The sequence below is a fragment of the Chrysemys picta genome, chromosome 1 (genome assembly GCF_011386835.1).
Source record: "Chrysemys picta bellii isolate R12L10 chromosome 1, ASM1138683v2, whole genome shotgun sequence".
Classification (NCBI taxonomy): domain Eukaryota; kingdom Metazoa; phylum Chordata; order Testudines; family Emydidae; genus Chrysemys; species Chrysemys picta.
In genome coordinates, this window is record NC_088791.1 from 97849692 (window position 1) to 97865227 (window position 15536).

A 15536-nucleotide genomic window follows, 5' to 3' on the forward strand; every position below is an offset into this window, starting at 1 on the left:
TCGTAGCCTGGCTAATACTCATAAACCAGTTGGGTTCCCCCTTTTCTCTTTGTGTTTTCTTTCTGCTAGACTTCCTTCTGCTTCTGTTTGGAGTGTGGGGAAAAGAAAATGATACACTTTCATCTAAAGATGAAAAGCTCCATAACTGGGGCCAGATGTTCCTGAAAGATTCCTTTGGGGGAAGGAGGGTCCTCACCTCTTCCTCCCCCAGCACATCAGCTGAGGGTAAATCCCTGAGCCCTCTGCATTCTGCCGGTTGTCATCTTGAATCCAGCCTGAAATTTCAGTCAATTTGGAGCGGGCTCCTGAGGCAATCTTTCCCTCCTATGATCCCAGGCACTTTGTCTGCATTCTAAGTGTCGAACTGAGCTAGTTCAGACTTACAGGATGCCGGGACATTTATTTTGTGTCCTTTTAGCAATGGAAGGGCTTTATGAAAGTACACTGGATTCTAAAGAGAAATCACTGATCTTTTACGTTATCATTTTTAAAAGTTTCCTATTCACATTTATTTTTGCTTTCACACTTAAACAAGATGAATTCAATTAATTGAATTAACTCTCCCCTCAATGCAAATCCCTTATTCTCACTAATACTAAGGAGAATTGTATATCTTTAATGAATGTTTAAACTGCTATAAATATTCCCCTTTATTTTTACAGTGGCAGTAAATTACAATTCTGCAATGCAGAAGCCGTGAATGGTGATTGTATCAATGTGTTAAACCAAACCTTTAGGTAAATTAGAGTAGAAATCATCAGTAAGCTCAATACCATTGTATTTAAAAGCTGTGAACATGTTTCCTGTGCTGCATTGGATCATAATTCATATACATTTGCATCTGCTCTGGTTTCTACCCTCCCTTCCCTGCAGCTTTTGCCTCTCAGCTGCCACTGTGATAACCCCTCAGGAACTCATAATCTCTTTAGTTGTGACACCGTAAAATACTGCCTGACAGAAGACTGGGAGAGGGTGAATAAATGGAGAATACTGCAGATGTAAAGTACTTTCCCCATCCCTCCCCAGATTGGGCTTTTAAAGAAGATTTATTAGAAAGCAAAATTTAGCAGTACATATATATATAGATATATAATAAAACACATTTTACAAATGTAGCAGAATTAATTGAATCCTGCAATGAGATTTTTTTAAAATAAATGGATAGTTCATTGCCTCAGGTATATTATATTGTTAAAACAAAGTTGACAGTTCTTACCATCTGGAAATAACCTACAGCAGGATGGGAGGTTATCTCACCTAATCTGCTGCTGCAGTGGGAAGAATTTGCTGCCTGTTGACCTTCAATCTCGGCCAATCCACATTAATGCGCTCAAAAACATACACACACACATGCAAACTCCAGATAGGATTCAAGCTCCGTTTCTAGTCCAATGCTCACAGATCTGCTTGGAACAAAAAATTCAATTATGTTGGATAGAAAACAAACACTTTGGCAAAAATGTATTGTGGCATGTTGTGGCAGTTTGTCCATTTCCAATATAACCACTTGCAGCAGAAAGGCAGATTGAAAATAAAAGGGGATTCCTCCAGTAAAGGCTCAAGTGTGCTTAGGAACCAGATGGACTGAAGTGGAGAACAGCATTAAACTAGGCCGCAGACTACACGGCCGGAATATATTTTTTCTTTTGCACAATTCACTAGGCAGCAAAAGATTTCCATTCTCAAATTTCAATCAGATTTGGCTTCCTTCTAATTTGGGATTAGTAGTTCTACTTGTTGTGACGTTATACCCCATATTCTTTATGGAAGTATGCTTACGGTATGGATATGGCATAACTGAGATATATTTTACGCAAGATGGCTCCTGTAAGGTATCATTGGAAAGGTTATGATTTACTGAATGTGATTATCCAATTTGTACGTATGTATCATTTCTGTATCTAAAGTTAGGAATATTGACTATGTAACAATTACAACTGTCTGTTTACTTGGGAAACACCCACCAGACAACAGGCCATCAGCCTTGATGGGCCATTAGGAAGAAACAGTAAGACTTTAAAGATACTAATCTCTCTACTTCCTGAGAGGCATCCTGGGATGTTGCGGTGACTCTACTAGGTCATGTGGTCATGTCACCTGGTACTAAACACCACCTGGGTCACTACTGTACTTTCCACTGGAAACAAAGGCTTCCCGCCTTATGTAAATTCTATTTAAAGCTGGGGAGTAAGGCAAACAGGGCTCTTCTGCATTGCCTTCCTGCCCAAGAAGAAAGACTGCTGAGAGTACCTGAAGAGACAAAGGAAATGAGCGGTGGGAAAGGCACGGCTGAGTCCAGACTAAGACAGAAGTCTAGTCTCTAAAGAGAAATAACTGGAACTCTAAGCTACAGGAACTCTGCAACTTGTCTAAAACAACATTTAGGGTGAGAAATTACTTATTGAAACCAGTCTCTTTAAGATCTTAAGCTTAGTATGCATGTTTTGTTTTATTTGTTTGGTAATCTGCTTTGTTCTGTTTGCTATCCCTTATAACCACTTAAAATCTGCCTTTTATAGTTATAAACTTGTTTTTGTTTATTATTAAACCCAGTTTGTGCAATTTATAACTGGGGGGGCAAGAAGTTGTACATATCTTCCTACACATTGAGGGAGGGGGCGAATTTATAAGCTTACCTTGTATAGTTTTCTCTACAGCGCAAGACTATATTATTTTGGGTGTACTTTTCAGATGGGAGCTGCACTTGAGTGCTGGGCAATTTCCTAGCTGAGTGTTCTCATAGAGAGCTGTTTGGAGACTGTGTGATTCTACAGCTGGTGCGTCCCTACAAAGCAATGGGGCTTCTATCACTTCCCTTGGTAGATTATTTCACAATCTAATAGGAACTCCTAAGATGTTTTTCTTAATATTCAGCCTACATTTATTTCCCTTTTCATAATTTCTTCCTATTACTTCTACTTATATCCCCTTGGTCTCCCCCAAATAATTTTTCTCCCTGTTTGGTATTTGCTTCTTCAAATATTTGAGGGTAGTTGCTATAATCCCCCTTAGTTATCATTTAAGTGTGCTATTTTTTACAAGGCCTTCAGTTTAGTATCACTTGCAAATGTCATTAATATTCTGTTTACTCCTTCTTCCAGAACACCAATGAAAACTTATCACTGATCCCACTAGACACATCCCACCAACTTGATACATTGCCATTTATCAGTACTCTTTGTTTACGGTCCTTCAGACAGTTTGCATTCCCCATGACAGCATTCTTATCTAAGTCCATGTGAATTAATTTTTTCAAGTAAGGTGTTGTGAGGCGTTGTATTAAAGGTTTTACTTAAATCCAGCTACATTGCTTCTACTGCATTTTCTGCATCCACAAATAGTATAATTCTATCCAGAAACAAAACAACCAAAGAAGAAGAATGAATGTTGAGCCATCTGTTTTTCCCACTAAACGTTACTTTCTGATCTGAGGATCCTGTTCTCTCTCATGTTTTTCCTTGCTTAATGCTCATTGCCACAGTGATAGGCTCTCTACGCGGGCTAGATTATGACCCCCCATTACTTACAATGGTGATTTCATAGGAGTCAGTGGGACTGCTCCTGTAAGTAACTGCTCACCATTGGAAGTAAGGGATTCGCAATCTGGCCGTAAGTGATAAAAATAAATACATGGGGCCAGATTCTACCATGCTTACACTGAATAATACTTTTCACTTTAGGGGTGAAGTCCCAGTCCCACTGACGTGAATGGCAAAACTCCCATTGACCTTAATGGGGCGAGAATTAAATGTCTACTCGTTTAAATCAGCAGGACTTTTCATGGAGTACTCTTCTGCTCAGTGTGAGTAAGGATGGCAGAATCTAGCTGATAATAGATACACCCATTCTCAGGAACCAGCATTATCACCACCATTTCTCTGGCAGAGAGTAATCTGACAGGGTTCCCTTTGGAGCCCATAACTTCCCTTCTTAAAGCAGCTGCAGTAGGGTTCATGATTGAATGACACGAGACACATTTTTTCTCACTTGGAAACTACCATCTAAGCCCCTTTGGAATGAAAAAGCTGACTTGGAAAATACTCTCTTTAATGTGGCCAGGTGTACCAGTTCAGTTTGTCAGCAATACCCGAGTGTCCAGGCCAGTCATACTGAAATCAGGCTTAATTCTAGGGTCAATGTAATGGGCCTGCTGGATGTACAGCACCTTTCCCCACCCCCAGCTCTTCACCTGCTCCCCTCCCTGCCTGTAACACCACCCTCTGGCCCAGCTGCCCCTTTGCTGAGTCTAGATCAGTGGTTCCCAAACTGGGGTTCGTGAAATGTTACAGGGGGTTCTCGGGAAAAAATTCCCTAATGGCGGATAGAGCTGTCCCTAGGGACCCCGGGCAACACGGGACCAGCAGCCTGGAGCCTTGAGACTTCCAAGAGCTAAGCAGATCAAAGCAAGCCTATCTATCACACTGAGGAGATTTAAACTTCAAGACTCCTTATAAGAAATGGAAAGGGAGGTGGATATTTTTTGCTGTTTTTAAAATTAAATAGGCTGCTAGTGTTGTTTTTAAAATTATTATGAAGAACAAGTTTAAGTTTTGTTGTAACGTGCGTTGTTTGCCTGCTCAAGACCTGAATGCTTGTATAAGAGGAACTCTTTGAGTTGGCTTCTTAGGATATGTCTACACTACGAAATTAGGTCGAATTTCTAGAAGCCGGTTTTATAGAAATCATTTTTATACAGTCGATTGTGTGTGTCCCCACATAAAATGCTCTAAGTGCATTAAGTTGGCGGACCGCGTCCACAGTACCGAGGCTAGAGTCAACTTCCGGAGCGTTGCACTGTGAGTAGCTATCTCACAGTTCCCGCAGTCTCCGCCGCCCATTGGAATTCTGGGTTGAGATCCCAATGCCTGATGAGGCAAAAACAGTGTCGCGGGGGATTCTGGGTACATGTCGTCAGCTTAACTCCCCCCCCCCCATGAGAGCAACGGCAGACAATTGTTTCGTGCCTTTTTTCCTGGGTTACCTCTGCAGACGACATATCACGGCAAGCATGGAGTCCGCTCAGCTCAGCTCACCATCACCATATGTCATCTGGGTGCCGGCAGATGTGGTACTGCATTGCTACACAGCAGCAACTAATTGCCTTTTGGCAGTAGACGGTGCAGTATGACTGGTAGCCGTCAGCGGCTATCTGGGTGCTGGCAGACGTGGGACTGCATTGCTATACAGCAGCAGCTCCTTGCCTTTTGGCAGCAGATGCTGTATTACGACTGGTATCCATCGTCGTCGTACTCCTCAGTGAGTTCGGTCAGAGGCGCCTGGGCAGACATGTTTTGTCTCCTGGAGACTCAGTCCTGCCAGCAGTCCTATTGCACCATCTTGACGATGATGGCTAGCAATCATAAAGCAGCATCTTCTGTCAAGCACCCAGAAGATGCTGATGGCTATCAGTCATGCTGCACCGTCTGCTGCCAGCCTAAGATGTAAAAGATAGATGGACCAGATTTGTTCTGTATTCATTTGCTTCCCCCTCCCTCCGTGAAATCAACGGCCTGCTAAACCCAGGGTTTTGAGTTCAATCTTTGGGGGGGCCATTCTGTGTGACAGTTGTTTGTGTTTCTCCCTGATGCACAGCCACCTTTGTTGATTTTAATTCCCTGTAAGCCATGTCGTCACTCGCCCCTCCCTCCCTCCATCAGACAATAGTTTCGTGCCTTTTTTCAGCCCAGACACCGTAGCACTGGGATCATGGAGCCCGCTCAGATCACCGCGGCAATTATGAGCACTCTGAACACCACGCGCATTGTCCTGGAGTATATGCAGAGCCAGGACATGCAAAAACAGGTGAGGAGGCAATTGCAGCGTGGCAATGAGAGTGATGAAGAAATTGACATGGACATAGACCTCTCCCAAAGTACGGGCCCCAGCAATGTGCAAATCATGGTGTTACTGGGGCAGGTTCATGCCGTGGAACGCCGATTCTGGGCCCGGGAAACAAGCACAGACTGGTGGGACCGCATCGTGTTGCAGGTGTGGGACAATTCCCAGTGGCTGCGAAACTTTCGCATGCATAAGGGCACTTTCATGGAACTTTGTGACTTGCTTTCTCCTGCCCTGAAGCGCCAGAATACCAGGATGAGAGCAGCCCTCACAGTTGAGAAGCGAGTGGCGATAGCCCTGTGGAAGCTTGCAACGCCAGACAGCTACCGATCAGTCAGGAATCAATTTGGAGTGGACAAATCTACTGTGGGGGCTGCTGTGATCCAAGTAGGCAACGCAATCAAAGACCTGCTGATATCAAGGGTAGTGACTCTGGGAAACATGCAGGTCATAATGGATGGCTTTGCTGCAATGGGATTTCCTAACTGTGGTGGGGTGATAGACGGAACCCATATCCCTATCTTGTCACCGGAGCACCAAGCCACCGAGTACATAAACCAAAAAGGGTACTTTTCAATGCTGCTGCAAGCCCTGGTGGATCACAAGGGACGTTTCACTAACATCAATGTGGGCTGGCCGGGAAAGGTACATGATGCTCGCGTCTTCAGGAACTCTGGTCTGTTTCAAAAGCTGGAGGAAGGGACTTTCTTCCCGGACTAGAAAATAACCGTTGGGGATGTTGAAATGCCTATAGTTATCCTTGGGGACCCAGCCTACCCCTTAATGCCATGGCTCATGAAGCCGTACACAGGCAGCCTGGACAGTAGCTAGGACCTGTTCAACTATAGGCTGAGCAAGTGCAGAATGGTGGTAGAATGTGCATTTGGACGTTTAAAAGCGTGCTGGCGCAGTTTACTGAGTTGGATAGACCTCAGCAAAACCAATATTCCAATTGTTATTGCTGCTTGCTGTGCGCTCCACAATATCTGTGAGAGTAAGGGGGGAGACATTTATGGCAGGGTGAGAGGTTGGGGCAAATTGCCTGGCCGCTGATTACGCGCAGCCAGAAACCAGGGTGGTTAGAAGAGTACAGCAGGGCGCGGTGCGCATCAGAGAGGCTTTGAAAACCAGTTTTGTGACTGGCCAGGCTACGGTGTGAAACTTCTGTTTGTTTCTCCTTGATAAACCTCCCTCCCCCTCCCCGGTTCACTCTACTTCCCTATAAGCTAACCACCCTCCCCTCCCCCCTTTGAGCACTGCTTGCAGAGGCAATAAAGTCATTGTTACTCCACATTCATGCATTCTTTATTAATTCATCACACAACTAGGGGGATAACTCCCAAGGTAGCCCGGGAGGAGTGAAGGACAAGGACACACTGCAGTTTCAAACTTTAACTCTTACTGAAGGCCAGCCTTCTGATGCTTGGGCAATCATCTGGGGTGGAGTGGCTGGGTGGCCGGAGGCCCCCCCGACCGCATTCTTGGCCATCTGGGTGAGGAGGCTGTGGAACTTGGGGAGGAGGGCTGTTGGTTACACAGGGGCTGTAGCGGCGGTCTCTGCTCCTGCTGCCTTTCCTGCAGCTCAACCATACGCTGGAGCATATCAGTTTGATGCTCCAGCAGCCAGAGCATCGATTCTTGCCTTCTGTCAGCAATCTGACGCCACCTATCCTCTTCAGCCCGCCACTTGCTCTCTTCAGCCCGCGATTCAGCCCACCACCTCTCCTCTCGTTCATATTGTGCTTTTCTGCACTCTGACATTGACTGCCTCCACGCATTCTGCTGTGCTCTGTCAGCATGGGAGGACATCTGGAGCTCCGAGAACATATCATCCTGAGTCCGCCGTTTTCTCCTTCTAATCTTCACTAGCCTCTGTGAAGGAGAAACATTTGCAGCTGGTGGAGGAGAAGGGAGAGGTGGTTAAAAAAGACACATTTTAGAGAACAATGGGTACATTCTTTCACATTAAATTTTGCTGTTCACATTACACAGCACATGTGCTTTCATTACAAGGTTGCATTTTTCCTCTTATATTGAGGGCCTGCCGGTTTGGTATGAGAGATCACTCACACAGTGCCAGGCAACAGAATTCGGCTTTTAGGCAGCCATGGTAAGCCTGAGGCTACGTCTTCACTGAGGGGGTATCGATTTAAGATATGCAAATTCAGCTACGCAAATAGCGTAGCTGAATTCGACGTATCCGAGCCGACTTACCCCGCTGTGAGGATGGCGGCAAATCGACCTCCACGGCTCCCCCGTCAACGGCGCTTACTTCTATCTGCGCTGGTAGAGTACAAGCGTCGATTCGGGGATCGATTGTTGCGTCCCATTGGGGGGAGGGATAGCTCAGTGGTTTGAGCATTGGCCTGCTAAACCCAGGTTGTGAGTTCAATCCTTGAGGGGGCCACTTAGGGATCTGGGGCAAAATCAGTACTTGGTCCTGCTAGTGAAGGCAGGGGGCTGAACTCAATGACCTATCAAGGTCCCTTCCAGTTCTAGGAGATGGGATATCTCCATTTATTATTATAAGTTGTTAAAGTTTGAGAACCACTGGTCTAGATGAACCAAATTTCTTTTGTCTGTTGTCCCTCACTTTTTCCTCTGCATTTCAAGCACATTTTTCCCCATCCATGTGGTGTTCTATAACTCCCTGTTGTGTCTTGTCCTTATTGAGGTTGTAGGCTTTCTGGGGCAGACATTGTCTTACTTTATTGTGTTTGTATGGCATCCAGCACAATGAGGTAACAATCCTGAGTGGAACCTTTGGGCACCACTGTAACAGAGAAGTACTTTAATAATTATTATTATAATACATTCTCCTTCAAAATTGTTATTTATTAGAGCTAGTTTATGTCTGTAAGTAATGTGTCATGAATATATTTATCCTGATTTCAATCAAAAGCAGGGTTGTCAGATGAAATAGCTTCCAACTCTGGTCTTTGCAAAATGTTCTTCTTTTGACTGCAGTGATGCAGCACTTAGGCATGAAGGTCCTTGCTTTGCACATTACATTATGGCTTCTCTTTCCCTGCATTGCATTGTCTCTTTAGGGGTTATCCTGCTACTTCTGGATAAGTTGCGAAAGATGAAATGGGAGCAGATGTGGAGACTCACAGCTGAAAGAGAGTTAATGAGCATGCTGTCAACCTCATTGGCTGACCAGGTGGGTTGGGCAGGCAGTTTTGAAGACCTGGTACAAACATTGCTCCTTGGATGGGGGGTGGGGAGGGAGAGAGGAAGGAAGGAAGGTAGATAGGTAGGTAGGTGTCCTGCCATATCCTCTTAAACAGGCAGAACTCATTGTCATGTCCTTCTGAAGAAATTGTTGAATGTGGGGGATAGAGATTTATCCACAAGACTCCTATTTACAGACTGAATTTTTTACCTCTGATGCACAGATGCTTTTTAAAGGGACACAGTTGGAGTCTTTTTCTTTTTTATATCCTTTACTTTAGCCTTTCATTCTTTCTTTGAAAGACTCCAGACTTTTGAAGCTTGAAAAAACTGTTGCTTTTGCTACTGCTTTTGTCATTTTCATTTTGGCAAATGGTGATTTTGATTCTGTCAGTCTCTGGATACTTCTGTTGCCTGCATAGCTGCAGAATATGAGCATCTCACAAACATTAATGTATTTATCCTTCCAGTACCCCTGTTAAGTGAGGCGGGATTACTGTCCCCATTTTACTGATGGGGAACTGAGGCCCGGAGAAACTAAGGAGCTGATCCAAAGCCCACTGAAGTCTATGAAAAGACTCCCACTGATTTCATTAGCCTTTGAGTCAGATCATAAGTGACTTGCCCAAAATCACATGGAGAGCATGTAGCAGAGGTGGGAATTGAACCCAGATGCCTGGACACTTACTCTAGTACCTTAAGCACAAAGATCATTTTCCTCCTCCCACTGCATGGCTTCATAAGAGCAGATCATAGTGGCACTTACACTGTAAGCTGTTTTGTAGCCCTGTTTCACGTGTTTTCTGTGAAACACTTAGAGCACTTGCGGGCAATATAAAATAATAACTAATACTCCTACTGGTAGTTCATCGTAAGGGACAGTAACTGACAGGATCACTCTTCTTTCTTTTATTGAAAACTGATTCTGTACTTAGGAACAGTAGGCAGTTCACCATCTGCCACATAGTACTCCCCATGATGGGGAAAAAACAATTTTTGCCAGTGGTACAAAACACTTGATTTGAAAACCCAGGTGCAGTCTGCTAGCATTCTGTGTGACAAAGAGTCTGTTTTCCTCTAGTTCAGACCTGCAAGTCGGCCCTTGGGGTTCCAGCACCTTTAACCAATGCAGAATTGTGAAGCTAGGTTTGCAGAGCTGACAGCTTAATGTAATAACTCCCTATTCTCCCTCTCACATGCTTTCTGAGCAAAGGACTGAAGAGAGTCAGTTCGGAGAGATGTGATTGATCATCTTTCTGTTGAAATGATGCACCTGATTGTTTTTCTGTTTTTGTCTGCCAGGATATCTTCAATGCCGTCATCAAACAGAACCCGTTCCTTGTCTACCAGCTTCCATGTTTCTGGAATGTGCAGCTGTCTGACCACACACGTTCTGAACAGTGCTACAGGGATGTGTCTGACCTAAAGGTATATTTAGCTGAAGCTGCAACCCAGTGACTTGGATCTTGCTTGTGTTTTGGGAGATAAAATGGAAGTTCCCACAGTGGCAGGGAGATGAAGCATAAGGGATGGCCTGTGTGCATTCTTTGTGCCGTAAAAGATGAGGGAACAAATGTGCTTTTGTTTTGGTCTGCATGTTCGTAATCGTGAAAATGGAAGATGGATAACACTGCCCAGAGCTAGGCTGGGTGCAGACAGATGCTGCACCGCCTCCTTACCCACACACACTATGTCTCTGCCAATGTACTTAAGCCTGACCTGCAGCACTCACTGCTGTTTCAGTACTTTACTACTCCTGAACAGGGAATGATATCACCCTTATATTCTGAACATGCTGCAAGAGATTTTAAACAGAATTGTTTGATATAGAGAGTCTCACAAAGAGGAGCGGAAGGATGGTGTAACCCTGAACTGAACTGAACTGTCTCCTCAGCAGGGTGGGGGGGGAAGGAGAGGACGGGAGGGAAGGGAGGGAGGAAGGGTGAACTAGATGAACTCTTGACCTCCTCTCCGGGCCAACATTTCTTTGTTTCTATGGTGTATGGGGGACCAAATCCTAAGGACATTACGCAGTTCTTACTCAGCTTTTACCAGCTCTTTACTTTGGCAAACTCCTACTGACTTTGCTAAGACTTCCCCTGAGTAAGGACTGAGTAGAAACCAAGTAAGGATAACAGGATATAGCACAATAAAAGTAATGCTACAATATCAAAAGAATACTCAGCAACACATTTTTCACTGTGATGAAATAGAGTGCAGAAGAGGAAATAGATAGGTGACTTCACTACGGGGAGATCAACTGCATCGATTGCAGCAGGGATCGATTTAGTGGGTCTAGTGATAGGGCGACCAGCTATCCTGTTTTTAAAGGGACAGTCCTGTATTTAAACCCTCCTGCAGGTGTCCCAACTTTTTCTTAAAAACAAGTAAATTGGCCCGTATTTTCTGTCTCCCCCACATCAGTACTGGTGGGTCCTGGTGCTGGCCAGATCCCTGGTCGCCAGCCACCCGCCCACCAGCGGTGAGTGGGAGGATCCAGTGGCCAACTATGGGGGTGGATGTGCAAGGCTGGTGGGGGGTGAAGATGCAGTGCGCAAGGCCAGCCACTCCCCCTGCTGATCCGTCAGCGCAGCCCCCACTGTGTACCGGCTCTCAGCCAGCAGGGCCCTGCCCCCCGTCCCATTTCCAGCCAGCACTGGCTGCGCGCTTCGATCTGCGATGGCTGGTAAGTGCAGGCAGGTGCCAGGCAGCGACTGATTACATGTCACCTCTGCTGCCCACCCATCGACCCTTTATGTGCTCCCCCTCTTGCTGTCCTCTCCCTGCTTTGCCCCTGCAACCCCCCCCCACACACACACACAGCCCCACCGCCCCTATCTCCCCCTCCCCCGACCTGGCAGGGCGCGTCCTGCTCCCAGCGCTGTGCAGAGAACCAGCCCCTGGTCAGAGCGTTCAGCTCACCAACAGCCTGGCCAGCAGGCGCCTTCCTTCTCTCACTGCCTCTGGCTGGGCCGGCGCCACAGGAAAGCCCAAGACTCTCTGGCCCAGGGTGCTGGCCAGGAGGAGCCGAGCCCTGCATGTGTCAAAGCCTTGCACAGCACTGGGAAGCCTCTCCACCCCTCAGCTAAGCTCTGGAGTGGTGGGGGGAAGCAATTTCCAGCCTGTTTGCACCCTGGCCCTGCAGGCTCCACAGCAGCCCTCCGGGCAGGGGCTTAGCACCCTCTTCACCCCACACCCCCATCCTGGGTCCTGCCCCCAGGGAGCACGGGGCTGCTCCATACCCTAGGCACCCTCCCCCGCTGAGCCACCTCTCTGGCCGGGTTTGCTGAAGCCCCTGCAGTCAGGTTCCCTGGCGCCTGGTGCATAATGCATCCTTAGGGCTTAATCCAGTAGTGGGCAACCTTCAGCCTGCAGACTGGATGCGGCCCATCAGGGTAATCTGATTGCAGGCCGCAAGACATTTTGCTGACGTGGACCATCCGCAGGCACGGCTCCGCGCAGCTCCCAGTGGCCGCGATTCGCCGTTCCCAGTCTATGGGAGCTGTGGGAAGCAGCGGCCATCACGTCCCTGCGGCATGCTGGGAATGGCAAACGCGGCCACTGGAGGTGCAGGGGCCGTGCCTGCGGACGGTCAACATCAGCAAAATGTCTTGCGGCCCGCAATCAGATTACCCTCATGGGCGCATGTGGCCCGCGGGCCGCAGGTTGCTCACTACTGGTTTAATCCCTTCCTGCCCGCGCTGTAGCTGGGGGACAGGAAGCGGCTGGGTTATGTGGGTGGCCAGCAGCAGCCTGGAAGTGTTAGCTGCCTTTCGACACTGTGCGGGCAGGAAGGGACAAGCTGATTCCAGCCACAGGGAGAAGGGAGGTGCTGGCAGGTGGGGAAGATGAGCTCTGCAAGGACACAGGCCAGTTCATCCCTTCCCCCCACCCTCTCCTGCAGCTGGAAGCAGCTCCCATCCCTTCCCTCCCGCGTAGACAGTGCTAAAAGGCTGCTGGTGGCCACGTTCTGGCGTGAACCCTGGCAGAAATCTGCAGGGGGGGGCACGTGACCCTGCGTGCCCTCACACGTGTTGCCTCGGGAATACACGGTGCCAGGTACCAGGAGAGGCGGGTCCATCCTGGGGGCCCAGTCAGGCATGGAGGGCGGAGAGCGCCGGGCAAGGAGGGTCGGGTCAGTCAGTCACCCTCCCTGTGTGAGAGAGGTGTACGGGAGCGTGTGTTTATCACCTCTCTCCATGTGAACCCTAAAGCCTTAAAGATAAGAAGGTAAATAAAAAGAATCCAGCTCCTCAGCATTTCTTTTTAACAGGGGCTCAGTCAACTTGATGTTCATTTGAACATTTGTACTGCATAGTTCTGATTCACTGCCATTGAACTTGCTTGAATATGAGTAATTTTACCAGGTGTCCCATATGCAGCATAGGTAAATATGGTCACCCCAATCTAGTGAAGACTTGCTAAATTGACGGCCGAGCGCTCTCCGGTCGACCCCGGTACTCCAGCTCTTCAAGAAGAGTAAGGGAAGTCAACCGGAGAGTGTCTCCCGTTGATGCGCGCAGTGAAGATACTGGGATAAATCGACCTAAGCTCCTTCTCCATTATTCACATAGCTGGAGTAGCGTAACTTAGGTCGACTTACCCCTGTAGTGAAGACAAGCCTCAGGAGGACCCCTAAGACTGACTCTTGAAGGGCAGGAGAAGAAATAGAAGCAAGGCAGGAAAAGAACAATAATAGCTACATCGTAAATGGAGAATGTTAGTCTGCCTCTGTGGATCAGAATACATTTGTAAACTGAATTATAAAAAAATGTCAGTTCGTTCTGTAGTGGTTTCCATACTACAAGACAGGTTGGATGGATTTAAACAAATCCAGATGAACTAAGATTAGTTGTGCAGTTGTAATTCTGAAATACTAGATTCAAATGTTGCAGGCAGGACATCTGGGGCCGGAGAGTGGAAACTATTCTACAAGGTCTGGTCTAGTACAGCCTACCTAGACAGCAGTAGGCAAGCATTGGCAGTACAGACTAGTCACAGCTAGAACTGTTTGAATATTGCGAACAATTTTTCTTACTGTTTTTTTCAAATGTTAAAACAAGTTCATTTTGGCTGAGCCCATCTTTGTGTTTGTTCTCTCTGAATGTTCAATCAAACGAATTTTTTGGTAGGAGTGCTCATAGAAACAGCAAATTTGGGATTCATAAATGTAAGTAATCCCTGATTCCAAAAGTTACATGCATCCAAAAAGGGACCAGAAACATGGCATATGACCTACATGTCCAGTCAAAGGTAACTAACACAGTTTGAATTTCCTAGAACAGATATTTGCAACAAACTCCTCATGCAATCTACAGATCATAATTATTTGCCAAACTTATACAGTAAATAATTTAAAATAAAGAACAAATTTTAGAAACCCATAAACTGCTTGTAGACAATTCACAAAGAACAAAAGAGGTGAAAATCATCAATTACATTATTTGTTGTGAATTATTCACCCAATGCTATTCAGAATTATATGGAGGAAAACTGATTTTTTGATGGAGTTATATCACAAATCTAGGTGGAGTGATCTAGAGGGTTGTTGAAAAATTAATGCAGGCCATAGGCATTTTTCTGTTCATGTATAGGCAGGATCCAAGCAGCCGGGATTCATAGTGTCACTGCACTCTGTTCTGTTATAAAGTGCTGGCGGACATTCCGGTTCCTTTATACTTCTGGTAAGAACAATATATAAGAGTGATTACCAGGATCAGAACAAAAAAAGAGATCTTGGAGCAGAAGCAAAAATGCTTTTAAAGGATGCATTCTGTCAAAATGCCCCTCTTGTGGAAAAATGTTATATCTTCCATATACAATAGAATAATGTAACTTTAATTCACAGAAATATCTGAGACACCCATTGTGGATTACCAAATTGATGTTGATTAATGTCATTTAGTCTCAAATATTTATTATTGTATTTCATAGCATGCTACTAAAATTATTGTAATATTTTGTAAAAAGTAATGAAGCCTTAGATTCATTACTTTACTTCATTACTTCATAATTCAGGCACCCTGGGGTTAGCCCCTGACTCAGCAAGGTACTTTAGTACTTGCCTAATTTTAAACCCATGACTAGTCCCTCCAGCTTCAGTTGTACTTACAAGCATAGGCATTGTTTGACTGCTATATTTGGGGAGGGGGGCAAAGCATTCACACGTGCATGCATACGCATGTGAATGCTGAAGCCAATCCCCTTGGCTCACTGGCTCCCTCCCCCCGCCTTGAGGGGTACCTGGGCTGCCGGTGCTGGGGGGGATGGGCTGGCTTTACAGAGGAGCCCCAGCTGCTGCAGCGATGTCACTGCTCTGGTGCTGCTGGGACTGCCTCCCTGCAGGGGCTGCTGCTGCTGTCGAGGGGATACCACGTGCCAGGCTCTTGCTTCCCCCCATCAGATCCCTTTCTCTTCCACCTACCCTCCTTCCCCCGGCCCCACCGCAGGCACTCACCGTTGTACAGGAAAGAGGCAGGCACTAGGACCAAGGAGGCAGTGTCCAGCTGCCAAGGCAGCGACCC

At 46.4% G+C, this 15536-nt stretch overlaps 1 protein-coding gene across 4 annotated transcripts in view; it reads left to right on the forward strand.

Moving 5' to 3' along the window:
* Positions 1 to 15536, forward strand: part of LARGE1 (LARGE xylosyl- and glucuronyltransferase 1) — a 362997-nt gene that overhangs the window by 293288 nt on the left and 54173 nt on the right. For all 4 annotated transcript variants that reach the window (XR_010597851.1, XM_065581487.1, XM_005300815.5 and 1 more), the window contains 2 exons: positions 8889 to 9001; positions 10315 to 10440. Coding sequence is in view for 3 of the 4 variants with exons in the window: in XM_065581487.1 (XP_065437559.1) it covers positions 8889 to 9001; positions 10315 to 10440 (239 nt within the window). In the remaining variant the exon portion in view is untranslated. The remainder of the gene's footprint in view (positions 1 to 8888; positions 9002 to 10314; positions 10441 to 15536) is intronic.